The sequence below is a fragment of the Artemia sp. Qi Xiang Cuo genome, chromosome 12 (assembly GCF_049724085.1).
Source record: "Artemia sp. Qi Xiang Cuo chromosome 12, ASM4972408v1, whole genome shotgun sequence".
Taxonomy (NCBI): Eukaryota; Metazoa; Arthropoda; class Branchiopoda; order Anostraca; family Artemiidae; genus Artemia; species Artemia sp. Qi Xiang Cuo.
In genome coordinates, this window is record NC_142805.1 from 53,458,060 (window position 1) to 53,484,923 (window position 26,864).

At 35.6% G+C, this 26,864-nt stretch overlaps 2 protein-coding genes across 7 annotated transcripts in view; both read left to right on the forward strand.

The window, feature by feature from the left end:
* The window catches only part of Pngl (N-glycanase Pngl), a 492,631-nt gene extending 465,959 nt beyond the window's left edge, over positions 1–26,672 (forward strand). For 3 of the 4 annotated variants that reach the window (XM_089098336.1, XM_089098335.1, XM_089098337.1), the window contains exons 3-6: positions 1,891–2,470; positions 6,709–6,923; positions 18,361–18,537; positions 26,424–26,672. In XM_089098336.1, the coding sequence (XP_088954462.1) occupies positions 1,891–2,470; positions 6,709–6,923; positions 18,361–18,537; positions 26,424–26,599 (1,148 nt within the window). In that variant the 3' untranslated portion in view covers positions 26,600–26,672. The remainder of the gene's footprint in view (positions 1–1,890; positions 2,471–6,708; positions 6,924–18,360; positions 18,538–26,423) is intronic. The other variant, XM_089098338.1, reaches the window with a different exon arrangement.
* LOC148946274 (E3 SUMO-protein ligase PIAS1-like) overlaps positions 1–26,864 on the forward strand; it is a 506,129-nt gene that overhangs the window by 12,627 nt on the left and 466,638 nt on the right. The gene's annotated exons all lie outside the window — the stretch shown is intronic.

Here is a 26,864-nt window from a genome sequence, read left to right on the forward strand (position 1 = left end):
GTTGCTTAAAATTGCTTATGGTTTTGTCATTTTATTTATTTAGTAAAGTCAATAATGTGATGAAATGAACATAATTTATAAAATGCTTGCAGACCTATAACTTAGACTGATTTACTAAAACCAATCTGTAAAGAGGAGCTGATTGGAAGGATGGGAGCCTGATTTCTTTGTTCCCTTCAGTCATGTAAAATCTTTATAATTCTCTTTGCTTTGGTTCTTTTTTCTTAATTAACACTTACATCACTGGTACATCCTCCCTCTCCTTTACAGGTCAAGAGCTTTCGTGGAAATTACTACCTTGTATTCATTGTATTTTTATTTCATTACGATATAAATAAGTCTTATTTTATAAAAAATCTGCTTTTTCAGTCCTTTCTCTTTGGTCCCTCAAGCTAGCTTCACCTTCCATTGGATACGTGACTGGTACTTTTTGGCCATTAAGAAACGGCTTTTGACTAATTTCTTGTAGTGTTTAATACAGGCTCTATTAAAAAGAAAAATATCAATTCCCATATGGTAAAATTGCAGCAACGTTAAAGTAGTAATGATCGCCGTCTGATGGTAAAAGAAACATGATCTGGTATTATCACATGATGTTATTTGGGTAAAAACCAGTTAAAGTTGGGCTATGTCATTCTTATGGACAATTTAAAAAACAGCTAACCAACCACCTCTTATGCCTAGACAGTTAGTTCTCTTCTCCCTTCTTTTCTCCCCTTTATCTTTCCTTTTCAATTTGTTTAATTCATATATTTTTATTGGCATGGTAGTTTTTGGTGTTGTTTTTTTTTTCTTGCCCTTCTGTTTGATTTTAGTGCTATTATTGAATTTTATGTTTAGTCTCTCACTCTCACAGGCTAAAGAGCCTTTGTGGGGGTCTAAAGTTCTGTAATTTTTTCTGTGCTTCTTTAAAATAGATTGATTGATTGATTGATTGATTAAAGCCATCAGAATGTATCCTATTAAATTAAAATGAAAAGTGCAGTTTTATTAAACCATTTCTGGATTTTCCTTATATAGAAGGGTCAAAACTTGTCAGAACGTGGAGACTAAAAATGAAAGGGGCAAAAAGTGACCTGCTAAAAATGTGAATAACGTCAAAAAGTTGGAATTTATTCTAACCTTTAAGTGTGGATGAAAGTGTTTGTCGTTGATAGCCTATTAGCCTCATCGGAATCTAAGCTGAGGAACAATATGATGTTTAAAAAGAAGTATTACCATCGTTTTACTGTATAGAGTTGTGAAGCCCTTGTGTTTGGTTTTACGAAGCTTTAAAAGAAATTTTTAACCAGTATATGTTTTGTTTGCAATGGGGCTGCTCACTGATAAACATGTAAAGAAATCAAAGCTAGCAAATCCCGTCTTACCCAATTAAAGCAAATACAACTACACCCCACTCGTAATTGAAATGAATAATCAAGTCGGAAAATAGATTGTACCGTAAACTGTCGTAGGATTCTAAGCCTTCTAAGGGCCAGAGCGAAATTTGTGCTTTACTGAAAGCAAAATAAATTATAAATATTTTCTAATATCTTAGAAATAATTTCTCTTTTGTATATAAAGCATTGAGAATTATAAGTCGGTTGGAATTCCTGGAAATAATATCATAAGTTGTGAGTAGATGTTTAGATAAATAAAAATTACGCTCTTCTTTAACCTGGCTCAACAAAACGTAAATGACGCTCGTGCTGTTGAGAGGTTTTTGATTTTATTGTTTTGTTGTTACATTTACAATCACACTGGATGTAATACAAATCATTTGTTGTAAATTAGATTTTACCTTCTGGCCTTATCTCCTGTTTGTTCTAAATTCTGTTCATTTGAAATTAAATGATTTACCATACAATATTACATAAACTGTAATATTTTTCTAGCTTAGTTTCATTCCAGGTTATTCGTGTAGATGTGGAGTTCAGTTTCGATTTCCACGCTATAACCATCCAGGAAAATTATTAGAAACCCGAACTGGACGATGTGGAGAATGGGCCAACTGTTTCACTTTGATTTGTAGAGCTCTCGGATACGAAGCCCGCTATGTATACGACTTTACAGATCATGTGTGGACAGAAGTGTATTCCGAAAAAGAACAAAGATGGCTTCACTTTGATCCTTGTGAAGGTGCTATTGACACACCTTTGATGTATGAAATTGGGTGGGGAAAAAGTTTGAATTATATTTTTGCTTTCTCGAAAGACGAAGTGCAAGATGTGACTTGGCGCTATTCCAGCAACCATTGTTTACTCAGGTCAAGAAGAACACAAATTAGTGAAGCTTCACTAATTAAATGCTTATTAAACATGACTCATGAAAGACTTAACACTTATGAGTGGGAAAAAAAGAGTTTAATCTTAGAAAGAAGAGTAAGAGAACTTGTTGAAATTATGTTTGAAAAGAAGCCTGGGGATGATGAGAAACGCGGAAGAACCAGTGGCTCGTTGGCGTGGAGACTAGCCCGTGATGAAACTGGCAAGTATAATTCCTGTCTTTTGTGTTTCTTATGTAATTCATATGTTTAATTCTATGGTTGTGCAGTGGATTAGTGCACTGTTTGGGAGGATGGAGCCCTGGGATCGATCTCTGCTGGAGCAAGGCTGTGTCACAGGATTGCTACCCGTCCCTGTAAAAAAGACACATCAGTGGAAAGTCGTTTCGACATCTTGCGGGCCAGCAATTGCTCTCAAGGATCTTCACCATTTAATCTCGTTCTTTTATGATGGTTTCTTCAATTGTTGTTCAATCGTGCGTTAAATTCGGTATAAATCATGAATTTAACAACATTATATTTCATTTGTAAAAATAGGACAAAGGCAGCAAGGTTCATGATTAATTGATTAAACATAATTAAGCCTGCTGAGGTTTTACCTGCAAAACTTTTCTCACGCGTTTGTTGACATGTTGAATGTATAATAACAGTGACTACAATATTGATGAGGTATTAAACCATATGAAGAATCCGCCGATGACACGATTTTCTCTGTTTAGCAATTTAGGAATAATGGACTGATCTCTGGACTGATCACTGATCACTGACTTAGCAATTTAGGAACAATGGACTGATCTATCATATATATATATATATATATATATATATATATATATATATATATATATATATATATATATATATATATATATATATATATATATATATATATATATATATATATATATATAGAGAGAGAGAGAGAGAGAGAGAGAGAGAGAGAGAGAGAGAGAGAGAGAGAGAGAGAGAGAGAGAGAGAGAGAGAGAGAGAGAGAGAGAGAGAGAGAGAGAGAGAGAGAGAGAGAGAGAGAGAGAGAGAGAGAGAGAGAGAGAGAGAGAGAGAGAGAGAGAGATATATATATATATATATATATATATGTATATATGTATATATATATGTATTAGAAAAATGTAGTTGTGTAAAAATGTAGTGATTTATTGAGTTTATTTACCCATTTCTCTACCTTGTTATTTTTAAAATTATCTATGCAAGTTTTTACTTACATTAGGCATTAATCTCTTTATTTTAATATAGTAAAAAAGTATAATATCCCACAGCTTTGAATTTTTCATTGTTAAATTATTGTTTCCACTTTTTAGATTCGATATTTAGAGGATATTTGCTGTATTTAGGGTGATGATAACTTTTGGAATATGTCCAACAATAACAGCGGAGTTATATCATCATTCGTATCTCTTTCACTAATTTTTATTTAATATGTGCCTTTAATTTAATACTGGTACAATTTGTTTTGTGATTAAATTCTTGTGTATTTTATATGCTTCCTTCAGTATTCCAGATGGTCATTTTATTTTCTTTTTACAACGACAGAGGACAATTTTTCTTGCAAGCTTCAAACCTATTTTAATTATCTAATCAATAGGCAACTTAGAAGCAATTTCACATGAGTTATAATAATAATGTTATTGAAGAACTTTGTTTCTATTTCAGTTAGTTTAGAAGAGGAATCCACTAGCAAGATTTCCAAACAGTTGCTACATAATAGATTCTGTCTTATTATCAAATAATCTAGTTTTCTTGAACATTGAGCCTTTTGCCTGCCGCCTATTTCCGGTGTGCTTAGTAGGCTATTACATTTGGCAATAGTGTACTTTTGGCAATAGTGCCCTCAGAAATCTGGTATTAGTCCTGAGGAGGTGTTGAAATTCTTATGCTGATATTAATCTGTGAAGAAAGCAGTTGGATTATTAGCCTACACTAAACCAATTTCAAAGTAGCTAATTGGCAATTTTTGTATTTTTTTGTTCAGCCATCTGAGATTGACCGGTACACTTGGCAAATTCTTAAGTTTTAAAATAGGTTTTGGAAACTTCCCTTTATGCAGGTCCTCTGGGACGGAGCCATAATCTACCCCTCCTACTCGACACTATCAATTTTACGGTAGGCTACTGCACAGGCTGTCAGATTCCTATGGTCATGCCTACCTTTAATCAAATTCGGTAAATAATTCTGGGTAAAGGATTGAATTTACTTTGAAATTCACCGTTAAAGTATCCTAAATTTTGTTTTGCCTTTTTTTTATGACCCCTTAACCAGCCCTTTTTGATGGGTGCTTCCTGATCTTATAATTTACCATACTTTTTATGCAGACTATCAGTATTTTTTGAGAATTTCATGAATTATCAGACAAGACATGATGTAAGTTGGCAATATGAAATCAAAAGGATTCGATTCGGCTCATTTCAAATTCAGTTTAGAATGTTTTTATTTTATGTTCTACGTTATTTTTAGAGTTTAGGATTCAATGATACCCCGGGTGTTCAGCACAGCTTGAACTTTTATTACTGAAAGCCAATGAAAATGGTTTTTTTTTTTCCAAGAGGAAGATTTTCGTTGGGTGTTAGGGATGTTGATCTGTTACAATTTATTGTTGCGATGTATATTGGCTGCTGAGAAATAAATAGTGTAAATTTTGTTAGCTTTTTTTCTGATTTTGGACTATCCAAAAATTATATATTTAATTGGAACTAGGGTTTGAATTATAAAACTTTCAAATTCATATAACCAGGATTCCCCCTCCCCCGATATAATAAAGTATATGAATCGCAATTGAACAATAGCATAGTGAGGTATATGATTTTCGTTTTAAGTCCTTCGAATTAGCCCAAATTTTTGTATTCCATCTTGTTATTCAAAAAAAGGATTTGGGTGAAGATGGGGCAATAGTTTTGTGTGAGAATGGGATACTTTCTTTGCAGAATTTTTTTAAGAGTTCACTAATGTTCTTTTGTGATTTTTTTTTTGGGAAAATATTTCTTTGCTATAAAAACATCATAATTCAAATTGATTAAATTTCTTTATTTTTAGTCGAGGAAATGGAATAATATTTTTATTGGAGATTACTATCACAAGTTCCAAGTTTTGTTTTTGTTCTTTTGTCCAGTGAACCGCTAAATCTTTTTTTTCTTTCTTCCTTAGGTGAAAGGTATTGTAAGCATGCATAATTTTTCTCCGGCTTTGCTGAAGTGGGTTTGTGTGATTTTTTGTCGGATTTTTTTTTTTTTATAAACAAAAGCTGTTGACTTCAGACTGTTTTCCTGCTCATTTAGCTCTGCGGACCCCATTTTTAGCATAATATGTTTAACTTCTTAATCTTAGAATTATATTTGCTTTTACTCGAGGCAAAATTACAACTGAATAGTAGGAATATTCTAAAATATGGACTAATCACTCAAAAATAATTATATGGTTTGCATACCCATGATTAAAAATCCTAATTCATAGATTAGGTAAAAAGCGAAATTGAAATTCAGAGCAAAAATCAATAAGCGTATTAAATGGGGGGCTGTGACTTGCTTTAACTCCGTGTTCTAGTAAGTAGAAAATATAGTCCGCTGATGATTACAAGGGTCTTAATTAGAAATTTCTGTCTAATTCATAAACTTGAAACTTTTTGTCATATGGACAAGTTCTGCATGTGTTAAGTGTATTTTTTTTTCTTGGAGTATTTGGGGAACTATCACACTTTAGTAGGAAGGGTGAGGGATAACCTCTCTTTCCCTTTTGAAGACTACTTTCTGTTCGTTTTGACCATTGCACTAACAGCTGAGAAAAAAAATTCTTATGAAATGCAGAATAAATACCGTAGATAATTTACGTTTGTTTTCATTTTGAATCCTCTAGTTTTTAGTCTTGTTATTCGAATAAAAATTCTTGTTAGCATTTCGAAAATAAGAAAACGCTAATCTTGTCGTATGCTTATCTATGGATTAGCAGAGGTGTAAGAGCCCCTAATTGGCCACTGAGCTCCATTATTTTTCAAACGGACTTGTCTGTATTCAATTATTTGGGGTTGATTAATTGTTATTTTGTCCTGTGATGGCCAATATAAAAATTTGATTCTAAACATAAGTCTTTCGTTGGCTTCACCGTGTGCAAAAAAGGTCTGTAAAGGAAATAGATCAAAGAAAAAACTTATAAGAAAAAAATTCCTTTGAATTGGGAGGACAAGTTAATGAAAACTTGCAGCCTGGACATTCCAGGGGAGCGGGTTATTGGATTGCTGTCTCCCAATTATATGAATTATAAAAGATACTTTGGTTTTTCACTAACGTAGCTTGTATTCTATGATTTACCAGCAACAGTTGCTTGTTTCGTAGGGCTCCTCAAACAGAGGTGTAAGAACGTTTTGGGATTTCTATTTAGCACATTCATCCGTAGTATAAGTTAATATGTCATTGTAACGTTGTGTATTTTAAGGTAGTTCTGTCTGTCCTTTAATATCATCTGGTCATGTTTGGAATACAAATGCAACTGGTACAGAAGGGAAATCTACAATAGCCTACAGCTGTGCTGAAAATAGGTACACGGTGAATGGTAGAGATAGTGGTATGTCTTGGGAAGATGGCGTTTTCCTTTCCGAGTCAATTTTTCGTAAGGAGGAGAAAGACTGGAAGATGGTTTATCTTGCGAGGAAAAGTAAGTTCTATACATATCTACTCTTTTTAAGTAAGCAATACCTGGTAATTGTGTTTGTAGCCTACATATGATTGTATCTTTTCTCGAAAACGGCTTGATAATTTTATTCAAAATTGACACTCTAGCATTTTGTAGCCTGAAAAAACGATCAAGGTAGGTGCCAAGTTTCGGGAAAATTCGTTTAGAGCCTAAATTTTGAGAAAAAATTTCATATTAATGACATCACATTCATATGCATTTTAAAAGCAAGTTTCATCATTTTTTCCCCGGAGAGAATCGTCTCGTTTTTGGTATCTTTGGTGTCATGTGAAGTTATGCAAGATGTTAAATGAACCCGAACAGCTTGAGGGAAGGCACGGAAAAAATGTCTGAGATGATGATAAACGACAACGTAGCATGACGAAAACTGCGGTTACAAGATATGCCTCAGCCAGCTTCACAACGAATCACAAATCAAATTGCAAACGATAATGATGCACAAAGAAATCTGCGGCTAGAACAGAAGTGACATTGAGAACTACACCGAGTCAGAAGCGAAAACGATGCACAACGAAATCTAAGTTTTGAAGACATGTGTCAATGAACATGATTAATCGCATAGGAAGTATTCATGAATTGATCAAAATTACAATGGAAGGAAGGAACGTGCCAAAAAAAGATGCAAGCAAAACTAATGCTGAGATTGTCAATTTCCTTCCAGAAAATACGAAGCTTATAGAAGGTATGATATTAGGAAGAATAAACAGGAACGATGAATTGATGCCAGAATTTCGCAAGTCAATCGAAATTGTCGATTTGCCACACCACGACTTAAAACCAAAAAATAACACCATAAGTTTGGAATAAGGTTGGAAAAGATTTTTTGGTATCTATTGTGTCATGCGAAATCTTGTAAGACGATGAAGAATCTGAACAGCTTAAAGCATGAAAAAATTAGTATCATTAAGAATCACAATGGTACACAACGAAATCTGCAATTAGAAGACAAATGACATCAAGAATCACATCGAATTACAAGCAGAAATAAGCACAATGAAATTTGCAGTAAGAAAACATGCGGTTGCGATAATCACAATGGGATACAAAACGAAATCACAACGAATCGCAAACAAAAAAGGATACACAATGGAATCTGGGGTTAGAAGACAAGCGACAGAAAGCATCACTGCAAATTGCAAGCAAAAATGATGTGCGACGATATCTGTGGCTAGTAGACATGCGACAGCGAGAATCACAACGAATAGAAAACGAAACTTGATGCACAATGAAATCATCTGTTAGAAGCCAATCAATAGCGAGAATCATAATGAATCGGAAAAGAAAATGATTCACAAATGAATTTGCAGTATTTGCCGCTCAATGACCTAAAACCAAGCAATAATATAATGATTATACCTTTTTTTCTTTTTGTTTTATTTACAAATCCACTATAAATACAAAGGAAGAAGTAGAGTATATAAGAAATAAGGAAAAAATTGACATTTGAAGAAATCACTTAAAACAATATTCACAAAAAAGAGGCACGAGACGCAATTTTGCTGATAATGATTTACGCTTAGCACAAAGCTCATACTATCCAAGTGATGGAAAGGATCCTGGACATGGAAATTCTGTGCCTAGAAGGAATTCTGTGCCTTGAATTACTGTGCCTAGAAGGAAGCTACAGGAAATATTTACAAACTTAAAGTCATTTTTTCTAAGGCGTGACCTATCTCTTTCTGTCAGGAGGGGGGCTAGTCCCGACAAACACGTAACGTGAGACGCAACACAAGACGAAAAAATCTTTCCAAGATTTTTCCGGCAAAATCTAGCTCGATTTGGTACAATCAAACTTTAACTAGACCGGAAACTTTCCACTATTTTACAACGTATTTCCTCTCTTGTCTGACGTAACGTACAAGCGAGCCGTGTTCCCAGATACCTATATGAATCAACGGAAAAAATGGCAGAAGTACCGATAGAAACAGAAACTGGGTAACTACAGTTAAACGCTAAAAATTCACATTTCGAACTATTAGTTCGCAGACCAATACTAAAAAAAAAATGCAAAAGCCTATCAAGATTCGACTGAAGAGCTTTGCGCGTTCTACTGCATCGTTAGCGCTCGCAAGACACGTTATCTCTGCACTGTTAAGAAATAAAGTGCGCAAAAGGCCATCTAGAACATCAGCAGTAGCCGACTTAAATATGCTGGGCGATAACAAGCTTTCTTGGCGGACCCGACTTTTATTTGAATCGGAGCACGCAGCCTCGAATCCCATTTAGCAAAAGCAATAGTATTACAGTGCCGATAAAGTAGCGTCGCCCATACATTATTATTAATTCCCGCTTTATTCAAAAATGTAACTGCTTAATGATAATTCACAGAATCGAAAGCCTTCGAAATATCAACTGCACAAAGGAACACTGAATCATTCTTGGATTGCGCGTCAACAAGGATCTGAGACAGAATTCGATGAGCATGTTGAAAACCAAGACCCTCTGAAAAATCGATTTGATTTTTTTTTTTTTTTGAGAAAAAAGGGTTTTATGCAAGAAAAAAATAAAACACATTAACAACAAAACCCGAAGTTTATTAAACTTGCATGGGCAGACATCACCCTTTACAAAACCCTGCATACACAATTACTACCAGTCATCCTTAGCCCCCCCCCCCCAAAAAAAAGGGCAAAAAATAATAGTAATAAAATAAATAAATTAAAACAAATGAAATAAATTAATTTCTAAAAATTTCACGACCTAATTGGATACCGAAGACACAAAACTAAAAATCATTCTTCTATTCTACCTTCTCGTCGCCCTCCCAAAAAAAAGTGTCACAATCACATGAGAGAAAATTCGCCTAGCAAGGATTAAAACTCATATGTAGACAAACACTGTCCTTTTAATTTACTGCGAAATTCATTTGGCTCATCAATTGTTGAAATTGCCTGAGGTAATGGTTCCCACACCCGAGGGCCAACATGTCTTATGGAAAAAAACGGATCGCTTTATAATAACCTGAGGTCGCCGAACTAGTGTTGATGCTCTAGTCGAGTAGTTATGAAAATTAACACCACTTGTAAACATTTCCCTAAGACACTCAGGTAATCACGCGTGTTTATATTTAAAGATTAAAAGAGCATTATAAAATCGGAATAATCCAGCCATCGATAATATATTTACTTGATTATATCTATGTCTAACAGACATGTTATGATTATCTCCAGTTAAAACACGTAGGGAATTATTCTGTAAACTTCTAAGGGGACGAAGGTGAATTAAAAATGTACTTGACCACACAAGACAACCATATAGAAGGTATGGGTGAACAAAAGAAAAATAAAGCAATCTCATAATATATTTCGGAAAAAGGGCTTCAGTCTCCTCATCATCCCAACATTTCTTGCAACCTTGCCACTAACACATGAAATGTGCTCTTTGAAGTTAAGGCACTCATCAACAATCACCTCTAGATACTTTGTCGAAACTTCCCGAGGCAGAATATTTTCACCGAACTGTATTTTGTCAATCCAAGGGTAGTAATTGCTACTTCTCCCATACATTACAAAATGGGATTTTGCATGGTTTAGCTGAAGTCTGTCAACCCTCATCCATTTTTCAATGTTTAATATGCCAGTCTGAAGATTCTGTATAAGCATTTCCCCGGTTTTTGCAGCAACAGTTAGATGCGTGTCATCAGCAACATAAGGCAAAATAGGTTTTGATGCTCCAGTATCACTACATTTTAAATCAAAAGACAGTCCATTTATAGCATTTCGCAGGTCATCAATATATATAAGAAACAGTAGTGGCCCCAGAACAGACCCTTGAGGGACACCGAATTCAACACTTTTAACTTGCGATTTGATTTCACCAGCAGACAAACTGCTTTCGATCTTGGAGAAAAGATTCCAATTGACGATAAAACATACGTCGAAAACCACAATTCCTCAGCTTCGCCAGAAGAATTCCATGGTCCACTGCATCAAAGGCTTTCACAATGTCCAAAAAAACAGATGCAACTTTCTACCCTTAATCCAGAGGATCGTTCACAAAAGTCGTGAGAAAAAGAAGAGCTTGATCTGTCGACATTGCTTTACGGAATCCAAACTGAGTTCTACTAAAATACTTTTTATTCTCAAGAAAATCAACCATTCTGCCACTAATCAATATTTTCAAAAACTCGATAAAAATAGCAGCAATGAAATAGGCCTATAATCATTTGTTAATTTTTTTTTCTCCGCCCTTAAAAAGAAACCGGCAAAAACACCAAACTTTAGGCACATATTAAATGGAACACAAACCTGGTTGCATATTTCCGAGAAAACATACTTAAGTACATGCAATGAAAGGAAGTCAGCACCCGAAGCATTATTTCTCTTGTTCCACAATGTGGTACGTAATTCACTAGCAGTTACTGGTTTCAGATATGCAGATACAACACTTTCCTCGGGTAAAAATTTGTGGTATGTTCCATCCTCAGAAAATTGTGTCGTGGAGTTCGCTATCCGTTTACCAAGAATAGAAAAATGGTCACACATATTATCTACAATCGAAGCATCAGTGTTGAAAGTTTCAGGTAAAATTTAACTTTTGGAAGGGCTCAGAACAGACTGAATTACTCTCCACGTTTGCCTGGGATTACCTGCACTTTTTTTTACACTAATTTCTATAGTAATTAATTCTCGCTGTTCGTAATAGGTTATTGAGTTCGCAATTATATTTCTTATATCTTATTTTCGCCTCAGGAGACACTACAGAATATTTATATAGCAGTCTTCGATTTGATATGGCCTTCATCAGTCCTCTAGTAACCCAGGGTTTTCTAGGGGTAACATGAAAAGCCGGCTTGTTAATAACTGTACAACTTTATTTTAGTAATTTAGTTATTTCTGAATACCACAATGAAAACTTTTCATTCACTGGCAGATCACTACTTTCTAAAAAGTCAAATTGAGTGTTCTTTAATTTTCTTCTGAATATGTTAAGAGCCTCAGCGTCCATTTTTAATGCAGAAATTTGTGGTGGTATATTCATAGCTGTAGGAACACCAAACTCTCTAATAACAACAAGAACACCAAAATGATCAGAAACATCATTCAAAATAACATCAGCAAAATCATACTTCACATTAACAAATATATTATCCAAAAGTGATTCCGAGCACAAAGTCACTCGACTACATATATTAACTGTTGGTCTTAAACCGTCACCCAACATAACATTTAAAAAAACCACGAACTCTCGGGTTTACATTTACTGAAAATAGATCAAGATTAAAGTCTCCACAAACAAAGCATGGACGATTTGGACCTGAAAACTTATCCATTTGCCGCTCCAGCAAGTCACTAAATTCCTGCACATTTCCAGATGGAGGTCGATAAACAACCACCACAAAGAAAAATTTTCCTGACTTACAAAATTCAACCACCATTGATTCAAAAGCCCACCATTGATTCAAAAGCCATCTCTTTATGCACACGTAGATCATTCCGTATTTTCATTGTAATATTCTTCCAGCAATTTAAAGCCAATCCACCATGTAATCGTGATTCCCTATTCTGCGTCACACAGTCATAGCTATCAATTTCAAGTAGACTCATTGTATGATTACGAAGCCACGTTTCATTCAATGCAAGTACATCCAACTTAGAAAACTTACATAGTTCTGTTAAAAGATTAAATGAACTAGAAAGACCTTGACAATTCAAATGGAAAATGCTCAAACTTTGCTGACCCATAGTATATTTATTTCCAATATCAACCGGAAATTTATATTTAACCACTGGAAAATCCTCAATCGTTCCTTCATCATAATCCAGATTTAAGACCCCATTCCCCAGAACACCCCAACTCAACGAATTTCTCTCAAGTTTTTTCAATCTATTATTGTCATAATCCAACTCATTTTTTCAAGACACAAGCTTAGGAGGCAAAGGAAAAATTAACTCTGCTTACAGCAACCACAAGTGATCTCCAGTATCCAAGAGGGCAGCAATCAATAACAAAAGAAAAAAAAACTGAAAAAAGAGAAAACAAATTAAAAATAAAATTTATCATAAATAAAACACAAAATAAAAAGATATAACATAACATAAATAGCGACGAAGACCACACTGCCTTTCCATCATAAACAATAAGTAGAACAACAGGGAAACCTCCATACAAGACAGTGGAACGCGTTCCCCCATCCCGTACAAAATTTGCACCGCACTCTTCAACAGTGGTAATGGGGAACATTACGTCTCGAACACTTTGCTCAAATTAGAAGCAACTGTCATTGGCCTATACGATTCACAGTAATCTGCGGATTTAACTCTCTTTAGCTCAGACGGTATATGGCGAACTAGAAAACTGTTTGGAACGGTTCGATTGCATAAAATCATTTGAAAAATCACCTGGAGGTGAGAGTGAAGTTCATTCGGTGCTCTAACGATGCGTTTGGAGAAGAAACCTTCAATGTCGGGTGACGATGAGGGTTACAACTTCAGTAAAGCTTGTTGGATGCTCGTAATTATAAAAGCATGGATGTGTGATAGCGTGAATCGAGCGGGCAGTAGGGAATAAACGCAAGCAGAAAATTTGGCACGTATTGAAGGATTCGTATCAAAGAGATTCGTGTCCTTATAATAATCTTCCCATGTACTAAGTGGTTGGCCGTACGAACTCTCTTCAGTTTTATGAACTTGATGCCATGATCTCTGCGAACCAAAGTTCTACAAAATTCCTTTCAGGCGAAACTTACAGAGTTCCTTTTTGTAGTTAATCTTTGTCCTGCACTTTGGTGAAATGTGGTACCATGATGTGGTCTTACGCTGGCAATCCAGATGCGCAACCAAAATTGGGTGTGCTACCTAGCCTTCACAAGATCTGAGGAGAGACTCCAACTTGGTTTCTCTGAAGCAACTCGAACTCTTTTGAGTGGAACTGCAGAGGCTTTTGCTCTATGTAGAGAATGTAGAACTTGCCTCGTAATACAAATTAAGATCCAGCTTTGATGGCAAGTGGCTCACCCCGACTACTAGGAGAAGATATGGCACTTTAATAAGAGACAATAAAGTAATTACAGTTAGCCAAAATAGAGCATTGTCACACTTTGACCAGTCCTTTTTGTTGTAGGCCTACTTCTTCGATTTGCTCTTTGGTATATCAAGGGGAGGGGTGAATTTAATCACAATTGGTTGGTGATCATTGCAGGTCCTAGACTCAAGGACTATGATTGGGGCAACTATATTTGCATTTTGTGAGCAAACAGCATGATCTAAAACAGGTTTAGTGCCAGTATTGTGAGTGTACGTAAAGTCTTCATTTTTGCTACAGATCATAAAAGCAGGAAGGAGGCAGTTCAGGAAAATGTCGCTACGTGCTCCAGGAAGGCGTGGACTACAGTTCAAATCACCGCAAACAATCCAGGGCTTATTTGCAGAGCATATAGCCTGAAGGAACTTTGAGATATCGTCACAAACGTTAGAGAATCGGGACAAAGAAACAACCGTGTGGTATTCAGTTGCATATAAACATTCACAAGAACCATTTCCTGAATTGATAAGGCTATAGTTCTATCCGTAAAATAGATCAGTTTTGTCTTCAAAGTCCTTTTGGCAAATATAGCCAGACCACCGGAGAGGCGCCTTCTTATCTTCTTAGCTGCAACAAGTATTACTTCGTGGAGGATGGATCTTTGAAGAGAATTTTGGTTGTCCTTTGTCAAATGGTGCTCCTGAATACAAATAACGTCATATTCACGTAACAAACCGTCAATTGCAGTGTCCTTGTCTTTGGTGTCATTAATATTTAACGAAAGAATAGATGACTGGGCGAGAAAGGGAGTTCGCTCGTCATTTCTGGTTCTTCATTGCTTTTTGCAAAAGAGGGCGTTTGAAACTGAAACTGACGTGGTCCTTACCACAGTTTCCAAATTTAGAGCTGTTCGAGCAAGGTGTCCTTAGAGCAAGAACGGGCACCACTACACCTCGTGCATTTCTCTGACTTATCGCAACTTGTAGAAATCTGATCGAAGCTCTGACACCTGAAGCATCATCGGTAATCGTCTGTAAGAACACGATAGAATTCCTAGTCGACAGTCAGGCCAGCTATCAATACCTTTTCGAGATCCAACTTACTCTTGAAAGCAATTTTTATTTTGGTGAACTCACCGATCAGATTTGCCGCAGTAATGCTGGGTTTACAGTCAGCAATAACTTGGGTGTCTAGATCGGCACCGTAATTTCGGATAAGTCCAAGGTATACATTTGGAATAATCTTTGCCAGAGTCCTGAGCTAGAATAATACAGTTGCTTCATCACAAAATTGTTGGGCTGCTTCAGCGGTTCTCAGTTTCTCTTTGGAAGAGACAACTTTGTAAATAGCTGCTTTCTTAGCAAAGGTGTCCAAACAACATAAAACAGGTACTAACATAAATTAATAAAAAATCTTACTACTATAAATAAAGAAGCAAATCTTAAAACGAGTAAAACTTATGTTTTGTAAATTATATGCCCCCGAGTATCGGAGGTTGTGCCAACCCTGGAGGCACTATTATACGATCGTTGAAAAATTTTGAAAAATATGGATGTCTAAAAATTTCGATTAGATGCATTTGAGCAAAACAGGGTGTTAGGGAAGGGGGCTTACTTGCCCTCTGATCACTTTTGACTCTCCAAATGGAAACTAAAACGTTCAGTTTCCAATTAATTGAGCTTACTTCAAATTTTATACGATCACCCTTCCATGAATACCTTATATGCCTCCTGGGCATAATTTACAACTATTGCCCCCAGGCTTTGGAGAGCCGTACCAACCCGGAGGCATGAATATATGATATTTGGGCCATTTTGAACAAAATGGGTATTTCAAAGTTTCGATCTGATGCATTTCAGGAAAAAAGGGCGTGGGTGGGACGTTCCCTTAAAAAGGGAGCTAGAACTTTCAATGTCCAATCAAATGAGCTTCTTCCAAAGCTTATATGACCACCCCTTCCATAAAACTTTGTATGCCCTTGGGGCATAACTTGCAACCCTTGCCCCGGGCTCTGGGGGGAGGGGGGTCGTCCACCCTAGAGGCATTGTTATATGATATTTGAACTATTTTGAACAAAATAGTTATCTTAAAATTTCAATCGGATACATCTAGGGAAAAGAGGGCGCGGGGCGAGGGCTTGTTTTTCTCTAATCACTTTTGACACTTAAAGAGGGCACTAGAACTTCCGATTTCCAACTGATTGAGCCCCCCTCCAATGTTATATATATATATATATATATATATATATATATATATATATATATATATATATATATATATATATATATATATATATATATATATATATATATATATATATATATATATATATATATATATATATATATATGTTCTATGTATATTTAAATATATTTAATATTTAAGTCTGCATAAGGTTCTAGCAATAGGGCTGGTAAGTTTAAAATCTTGCTCAAACTCAGTTTTCGTTCTTTTCTTCCTCATATTTAAACGGTCTCTGATATTAGTTTATTTTTTAGTTTGTTTGCTTTTTTCATTCTTTCTTTGGGGGGGGGGGGGTCATGGAAGTACTTTCTGATTGTTCTCTCAGCTCAGTTTTTGTAACAGGGAAATGGTTTTAAATGACAACAAGAAGGGTGAGAAAGTGGTTGAAATTGGACTGGGTTATTTTTTTTTCTCCTGATAGTATTTACCCCCATGCACAGTTATGCGATTAAATAAAAAAAAAGAAATAAAAAAAATAATTGTTTTGATTTGTGACTATAAGGATAACTTATCTTTCAAAGCTGCTTAAGGGTTTTTAAAGGCTTAAATAGCTATTTAACACTATTTAAGGGGCAACACCCCTTAACCAAGCTTTCTTCATAGTCAGGAATAGACCATGCCATATGGTGGCCCCACTACCATGCTAATTTTAATCACAAAAAAGTCTAAATTCTACTTAAACATCACTCGATTCAAATTAAAAGAATCTTCATCACCAAAGTAATTTTTCTGATCTCTCTCTGCCTCCATGATTGCAGAATCACGAGTTTGGCAGAAAGGGGACGGGTGACGTTTAGAATTGTTAGCTACGAACATCAATTGATGTAGGAACACTTGAATGATTGTGTTTCCTTGTCGGCCGAGTTTAAATATTGCTAATGCTTATCCTCTGTGGTATTGCAATTTTGTGTTTTAAAGCGTTAATTTAGTTAGCTATAATTTCCTTCTCAAGAGAGTTATAATCTAATTAGAGCCAAAATGAAACTCAGCTTTTTGTTATTTTGAGGTCAAATACGTTTATTACTATAAAAAAATTGGAGTAATTAAATTTTTAAATAAATAAAAGGCGTTTTGTTAATTTGAAAAAAATACGTGAATATTTGCAATTTAAAATGAATGATTACAGTTGTTCTTAAAAAGCACAAATAATCATTTATTTTCATCACATAAGAATGTTTGGAAACATACAGATGTATTCGCTTTTTATTTGGATTACGTAGAAAAACATACATAAGGTTTGGGACCATTTACATGATTTACAGGTTTACTGTTTTATAGTTTTGTTGCATGAAGCTATATGATGGTTCCGGTGAACGGGTTAACCCTTCATATTATATTTAGTACCATTGTTTGCTTTTTAACAGGGTGAATACGGATCATTATGGTGAACAGCGTGAAGAGGGAACCCAGTCTACTTTGTTTTAACTATTATACAGGTTTGATAAGGGCAGCTAAATATAGGCCTACTAAAGGGAACCAGTTACAGGTGTGCTAAGGGGAAACTTAAGAACCAGTGCATCAGTATAGATGGATAAATAAATTTTTATTGCAAAATAACAGCCTCTTGGAGTCATGGTAAAAAAAAAATATATTTGCCCAAAAAATCATAACACAAATAACAAAAACAAAACATGGTTCATAACAATAATAATACAGTAATTTAAAAATTAAAAAAAATCAAAAGGGCACATTATATGGCACATAATACCATAAAACTAGCTCACATAATTGGATTTGACGTCGCACCCATAATAGACAGGTAGACAGATAAATATCTAATGCTTTAAAACCATATGGGCCATGGCTACATAAAGGAAAAATAACAAACATAGAAAACAAATTACAGGCATTCAACAATGTTTTCAGCACTCGCCTTCTCCCCCCTCTTTACAAAAATATTTCTCTATGGGTAATTCCCTATTTAACATATATTGCTTTTTCTTTATTCCTACCCAAACTTTTGATCCCATTATTGAGACCAACCACTCACTGGACCCCAAACTACTAGAAAATATTTATATCCTAAAATCCACTAATTCAGGACAAAGAACCATGAAGTGAAGCAGACCCTCACCATTATCTCCACGCTTGGGGCATGAGTATGTACTGTCCATTACTAATGTGTTGATATTAATTTGTGGGTGACTGTGGAATAAAAACTGTACCAAAAACGAAAATAAATTCATTACAGGTGGTACTGCGTGTGGCAAAATAGCTTGGAAATTCAAAACCGAAACGAATGAAGCTGTTTTCAAAAAGGTTGAATTGAAGCTGCCTATTTCTATTTTTGAAAAAGGAGAAGCTACATTAAGCGTATTAGCTACTGATCAAACAATACTGGAGAAAAAAATTAAGAGTAGTTTCACCGGTAAGCTATTTAATAAAGTTGCTGGTCTTTTCATGCAATTTCTGCTATTTTTAATTTTGAACCAGCGCTGTCAGTTCTAAAGGTCGTATATGATGTGAAATTGCATACTGCTGATATAATTGCCCAAAAACCTTATAATCCGTTATCAAGGAAATGATTTCTGGGGACCTGAAGAACAAAAGTAAAGTGGGATTGAACATATACTGGTCCTGCTGATACTAACTTTGAGAGTGGCACTACAAAGGATTTCGCAGTGTGAATATTTCGTATGTAACCTTTTGCTTTGACACCAGAAAATAATTTTCCAATATTTACTAAAACAAAATGAAAGGGAATATTTTATTGGTCACAAAAACCTATTTTTAAAAGAAGCGATAAAGATATACTTAAAAGTACGGAAAACAAAATTTCATTTTCTATATAAACTACTAATACTACTACTAACAACTCACCACAGCACCAAGCCGCCGGAGGCCAACACAGCTACGCACGCTCCTCCTCCACCCCAATCTATTCAAAGCCTTCCTTTTTACACCTGTCCATGAAGTTCCCATTTCCTTTAAATCTTTCTTTATGACGTCCTCCCAACCCAGACGGGGACGACATGCTTTCCGTTTAGCCCTAGATGGTTGGCCGAAAAGAACAATCTTCGGCAATCTGTCATCCTTCATCCGAACAACATGCCCTAACCACCTCAACCTCTCTTTCATTATAGACCTAGAAAGCGGTATTGAACCACATTTTTCGTATAGCCTATTGTTTGAAATACGGTCAGTCAGCCGGGTACCCAGAACAATCCTTAAGCAATTTCTCTGGAAAACATCTAGCAAATCTTCATTCGCTTTTCGGAGCGTCCATGCTTCAGAGCCATATTTGACCACTGTCATCACTGTAGCTTCTAAGATTCTAATCTTGGTTTGCAGACTTATCTTCCTATTCTTCCAGACTTTTTTTAACTGTGGAAAAACACCCTGAGCCTTGGCTATTCTATATTTAACATCTTCACTGCTCCCATCATCTTTACTAATAATACTACCAAGGTAAGTGAAACTGCCCACTTAGTCAATCTCTTTGTTACCCAGTGTCACCTTTTCATCTTCACTTATTCCTAGCCTTAGTGACTTGGTCTTCCTAACATTAATTTTCAAACCAATACTAGCACCCTGAACTCGCAAAACCTCTAAAACTTCATTCATTTTGCTCACACTTTCATCTAGGATGCTTAAATCATCAGCATAATCCAAGTCCAGGAGACTTTTTCCTCCCCATTTGATTCCGTGGTCTCCCATTGCCTTTCCTGTGCTCCTTAAAACAAAGTCCATCAAAATAATCCATATAAAGGGGGATAGAACACAACCCTGCTTAACTCCTGATTTAATACAAAACCAGCTGCTAACCTCATTTCCTACCTTAACCGCAGCAGTGTTATTCTCGTACATAGCACTAATCACTTTAATGTATTTGTCTGGTATACCATACAAGGATAAAACCTTTACTAAAGCTCCTCTATCAACAGAATCGAACGCTTGCTCATAATCTATAAAACTGAGGACCAAAGGTGTTTGAAAACTTAGGCAATTCTCAATTATTAACCTCAGAGTGAAAATTTGGTCAACACATCCTCTACCTTTTCTAAAACCGCACTGCTCTTCTCTTAAAATTTTGTCTACGGCATCTCTCAGTCTAAAAAGTATCATATTACTAAGCAATTTGCTACCTACAGAGACCAGACTAATGCCTCGATAATTACCACACTCACTTTTATCACCTTTCTTATAAACTGGCTAAATTAAGGTTTTCCTAAAATCATTAGGTACTTCCCCTTTTTCAAAAATCATATTCATAATCTCCAATAACCTATTTCTAACCTCAGAGCCACCATATTTAAGAAACTCATTTACTACCCTATCAGCACCTGGAGCCTTATTATTCTTTAATCCTTTTAGTACTGTTTCTAATTCCTCCTCACAAAACAAATCATCCTTCACATCCAAGGTATCACAAACTTTTTCATTTTCCTCTATATTTTTTCCTGCAACTCTATCTCGGTTAAGCAAATTCTCAAAATGTTCGGCCCATCTCGCTTTAGCTTTTGTCTTATCGCTAATTGCCACCCCATTCCTATCTTTAACTGGGACAAGTCCGGATTGACTACTACCTCTCAGTTTGTTAACGTGCCAGTACAATATTTTACTATTATGCCGTCTAGCTGCATCTTCTAAATCCTCAGCAATTTTATCCATGGCCTCCACTTCACACCTCCTTAGTTCATATTTCAATACTTTCTCCACTTTCTTTACATTTCTTTTATTTTCATGTGATCTATCACTCAGATAATTCTTGTACATGTCCTTTCTCCTTTCTATTAAACTTAAAGCTTTTTCACTAATATTCTTAGCTGCAGTTCTAGCTTTCTTCCCTAATACACCTTCAGCAACTTCACTAATTGTTTTTATAAAGTTATTCCATCTATTTTCCACGTTGTCAAATTTTAAACTCTCTAGATTAGTGTTTATCTGTTCCTGGAAATATTCTCTGAAGTTCTGATCCTGGAGTCTACAAACATCATAACGTCCCGGGAGGTAATTACCCTTCCGATATTTCAGCTTTAAATTAAACCTTGACACTACTAGATGGTGATCTTTACTTTTAACATCAATAACAGCACTCCTATATACCCTAGTATCTTGTATTGATCCTGCCAATCTTCGGTTTACTATAACATAATCAATAAGGTTTGCTGTCTTACCATCACGTGAATACCATGTTAGCTTACGAGCCATTTTATGACCAAACACCGTATTGGTTATAACTAGATTGTTATACCTACAAAATTGCAAAATTCTGTATCCATTAATGTTTTCTTTTCCTACACCAAATTTACCTAAGCTGGGATACCATCTATCCTTATTTCTACCAACCTGGGCGTTAAAATCTCCCAGCAATAACATCATATTTCTACCTGGGACCTTGTCTATTTGCTCCTGTAACTGTAAGTAGAATTCATCTGAGTAACTAGTATCTCCATCAGTCGGTTCTACAGGGGCGTATACTACTATAACTGATACCTTGAACTTACTAGTCATAAAATGAGCAATTAGTATTCCATTATTAATACCTTCCTAGCCTAAACAAGACTTAGCAGCTTCCTTATTCATCATGAGCCCTACTCCCTGTCTATGTAACCCATCCTTCCTGCCTGAGTAAACAAATTCTATATCACCTAATTTCATGCTTCCTACCCCTGGGATATGAGTTTCTGAAACTCCTAATAAATCCAGTTCGAATCGTCTGAGTTCGTCAGTCAAAATGTCGATACGATAGTCATTTTTTAATGTCGTAACATTCCAAGTTCCAATTTTCATGTTCTTTAAATCATTGAAATTTTTTTCGCCTCAGGAAAAGCAATGATCCCGGATACCAGTGCAGGACGGGGATCACATATCTTCTCAAGTCTACACCGAAGTGCTTAAGCCAGCTTAGAACCGGACAGTAAGAAGTCACTGGGACCTCCAAGAATGGGGACTTTGTGCAATCCTGGGCACATCTTGGTCACAACCTGGTTTTCAGCGCTTGGCGATGCTCTTCTATCAACAAGAGTCGAAATCCTGCACAGACAATCTTAAGCCTATTACCTCCGACTCAGTATATATTCATGCCTACAAATATTATGCTACTACGGGGAGGCAACCCGTAATAGATAAATCAGCTAGGAAGAGGTTTTTCAGCCCAAAGACGCCCATCAAAACATACCATTCCCCGAAGACTTTTCCATTAGTCAGAATCTCTTGCAAATGCTGTGTCGTTTACTAGGCTATAGTGTCCTCGAGAGGTGCCACTTCTCAAGTAGGAATAGAGTTGACTGCAAGGCTCTCAGTTTTGATAGTACCAAGAAAGGGTAGATGCAACCCTTCCCAGAAGCTTTTGTCAATAGATCTTGATCTTCCGTCCTGTCGCAGTTGTCCTCCTATAGAGGACCCTACTGCGGTGGTGTTCTGCATCACCATGCAATTTAACCCATTACTGGGAGAAGGTTTGTAAATCATGTGGACAAACAGGTGGGCCCTATTGAGTGTACATTTGAGGGGCCTTCTTCCTCCTCCGCCTGTATTTATGACACCGGGCGATGGTGCCCCAGCTTTATTATGGACCCCCAGAGACAAGGTCCCCCCTTGGTCCATGCCCCCTATGGAGGTACCCTATATATCTGTAGGGCGTTCCCCTATGGCCACCTGGGGACATGCCGAGTGGCCTGGGGGAGGCCAGATAAACGGATCACTATTGTTTTGCAAAGGCAATAACTCAGTGACATATTTAACCTACTACTTATAAATATACATAACTCACTGACTAGGCCTATATAAGTTATACAGAAATATATAACTCAGTGACACATTAAACCTGCTACTTATAAATATGTGTAACTCACAGACTAGGCCTATATATGTTATATACAGAAATATATAACTGAGTGACATATTTAGCCTACTACTTATAAATATGTGTAACTGACTGACTAGGCATATAAGCTATATACAGAAATATATAACTCAGTGACATATTTAGCCTACTACTTAAAATATGTGTAACTCACTGACTAGGCCTATATAAGTTATATACAGAAATATATAACTCAGTGACAAATTTAGCCTACTACATATAAATATGTGTAACTAACTGACTAGGCCTATCTAAGTTATATACAGAAATATATAACTGAGTGACATATTTAGCCTACTACTTATAAATATGTGTAACTCACTGACTAGGCCTATATAAGTTATATACAGAAATATATAACTGAGTGACATATTTAGCCTACTGCTTATAAATATGTGTAACTCAATGACTAGGCATATAAGTTATATACATAAATATATAACTCAGTGACATATTTAACCTACTACTTATAAATATGTGTAACTCACTGACTAGGCCTATCTAAGTTATATACAGAAATATATAACTGAGTGACAAATTTAGCCTACTGCTTAAAATATGTATAACTCACTGACTAGGCCTATATAAGTTATATACAAAAATATATAACTGAGTGACATATTTAGCCTACTGCTTATAAATATGTGTAACATCATGTGTATTGTCGGAAAAAACATAACAAAGGTCAAATTGTAAGAAGCATTATTTATATAGAAATTCGCCTGCTAATAAAGCAAATTTGCCTCGAGAGCTAGCGGTTTAGGGGATGGAGTTCCTCCTATTTTTGGGGTCCCTCCTGATTTGTTTTTGTTTTGATCCAGCTTACAAAATGGCTTAGTGTCTTTTACAATTGATAAGAGCCATTTAAAAACGTATTCTTCTAGCTATGTGAGATTATAAAGGAAGTCCCACTTGCAAAATGATTTGAATGACATGTTAAAAAAAGGTACAAAAATTTAACCTTAATAGACCCTTGTATAATCACTTGAACATTTAAACACTTTATTACGGTTGATGGAACCCTTAAAAGTCGCTAATTGGTTCTTCACTGAGTTTCCGGACGGCCGCGTCCGAACATCCACGAGAGAGCAATTAACTTTGAAAGATAATAGTAAGTAATGCTATAGAAGTGATTATTTTCAATAATAATACATTTGCTATTCTTGGAAAAGAAGTCAGGAAAATCTGAAATAGATGGCTGTTTTCAAATAAATTATATTGTAAAAGTATTGAGAACCTGAAGCGTTAATTTCCCAAACGGAATTTTTTTTTCTCTGGATACCTTTGAAGCTATGCACTATGGGGTCTCTTCTTTCCATTTCTTCGAGTTTTCATTTTTGTTTTTTTAGAAGCCTCTTCAAGCACTTTAACTCGTTGAGCTTCTGAAAGTGCACAAAAGGTTTGATAAGTCATTTCTGGTGAGGGAATGTAAAACAAAATCAAGAACATCAGGTTGTAAATAGGACTTGTTGCACATACAGACGCCATCAATCCAACAGAATCATTATATCAATTACATAAACCTGAATGAAATTGCAATTCGTAAGTTTTGTCGTGGCGCACCGAGACAAACCTCTGTTTGGTAATATTATACTTCGATTTCGATCTAAGGGGCAGCAACCCATCTCAGAGCTTAGTATTTGATTCTGTTGATGAGATTATGAGAAACTTTCTCCAGAATAATCTAAAAAAGTAAAAGATTTACATTTAATTTGTTTCTCTTTTCTTAGTTGAATTTTAGATCCCGTAAGAAGCACTCTAATCCTGCATTTAGTGAGTAGTTCAAGGCTCTATCAAATCGATGCTAAGGAAAAAATCTGAGAAGCATTCTAACACATGCTAAAAACCAACTGTCCAAATACTTTACCCTTATGTGCAAATATATGGCCCAGATTATATATTCTCCATATATGCTGTCACTTTTCTTTGACTTTTCTCGCACTAAGCTGAACGAAACTAACGAAGAAATTGGCTTGTTATCGAATTTTAAACAGCGTAAACTTGAGTAAGTGGCGCATAATACACAAGTACCAAAATTCCTTCCCCCTACGGAAAAAAAAAATTCAAATAAAATTATCAAATTTGGAAAGCCTTATTTTCCACAGGGGGGGGGGAGGTAAACGCCTAGAACCCTTCTACACGGGTTTTTCTTCGTAAGGGGGTCTTAAGGTTGGAGTTGAGGTTTTAATTTGTTCGAGACCGTTTAAAAGAAGTCACCACAGTTAACCCTCGGCTTCTTCTTTGTTTGTCAGGGAGGAAATTAAAAAAGTGCAGAAGAGCTTTGAAAGCTCATGGTTATCACCAAGAGTTGATAAGCAAGTTGGTTGAAAATATGACAGGGAGTATGAACCACCAAATATGTCCTTTTCAAAAAAGCTCTTATCTCTGAAACTAAATCTGTGTTTTTATTTGAAATGTCAACTTGCCTTTCTCATTGTGATAGGTCCTCAGATTTATTGCTCAGGATCTGATTATGGAACCAATGGAATTGCACTTAAACGGGTTGTATCTTATGTTCATCTGAAAACGTAGTTAAAATTGATTAAGATTCCTTTACTCCGATCTTATCCATTAATGGCACTCTTGAGGTTCAACTTACTTCATAGAAGATAGTCGTTAAAGACTTGTGCAAAAAGCGAAAGCTATTCAGTAAGTGAAAAAGTGAAAAAAAGGAAAAGTTAAAGCGGGAATAAAAAGATAGTAAAAGTGAGCGATGAAAAGTGAACATGAAAGAAGGAGACGGAAAAGGCAATAGCTAAGTTAAAAAGAATACAACGTCTGGTAAGTGAGAGAAAAAAATGAAGCATATCCCTTACCTACTTAAACACGTGGAAATAAAAAGGGTGCATAAGAGCTTAATCGCTCATGAGCGTTGTCATCCGTTGAATTGTTAGGTGGCTGAAGAGATGATAGAAGGCGTGACCCATCGTATATGAACAATTTTTCATCCTTGATACAGAAAACTTCCATTCAAAAACATAATGGAAAGGAATGAATATTCCATTATTGTGTTTTTATTTACCGATACTACTTGCACAGTATTTGAGAGAACGTGGTCTGTCATATTAACAAATCGTCATTAGGCATTATTCTTATAGAGTAAATTGTATTTATTTTTTTTTAAGGGAAGTTAGCCTGTATGTTTTAACTGTGTAGTGTTTCTCTGGATGTTGTGTTCTCGAGTTGTTTGTGAATTGCCTCTTTTGTTTTGAATGACCTCTATGAAATATTGATCGCTCAGTATATAGCAAATTTAAACCAAAGTATTGAGTACCTCTCATTGCTTAAGTACCTTGACCTTAAAGACTAGTCGATTTGCTGGAACAGGTTACGCCCCAAAATTAATCCGCATTATTTATGCACTGGCTTTAGTTTTTGTACGGTGTTTATTGTCTAAATAGATATTTTTGTGCAGCTGTGAATTAATATTAGTTTTATGGTTTCAGAGATTTCATTTCTTGATCTAAATGATTCCAAGGAAGTAACAGTTGAGCTACAGTTGTTTGGAAGCTGCGGAGACTGTGCGTGGCAACACTCCCAACTGTGTAGAAAATCATTGAATGAAAACAATAGCAATGGAGATTTGATCATAGCTTTGTATGTAGAAAGTGAAAACAAGTGATTTTCTGTAATTACAAAGTTTGAAAAATTAAATATATATTTTTTAAATGTTATGCAAATAAAAAACAACGAGGTGCAAAAATCTTTTCGGGTTATAGACATTAGAAATGTCACGTATCCTACCATCTTATTGAAGTCAATTCATTGCTTTTGCTTCTACGAGATCGCTTCTTTCATTTTACCTCAGTTTATTATTTCTAAATTACCACAAAAGGTCAGTTTCTCTTTCGTATTTTGGAGCTATGAAGACAGTTTGCTCGTGGTCC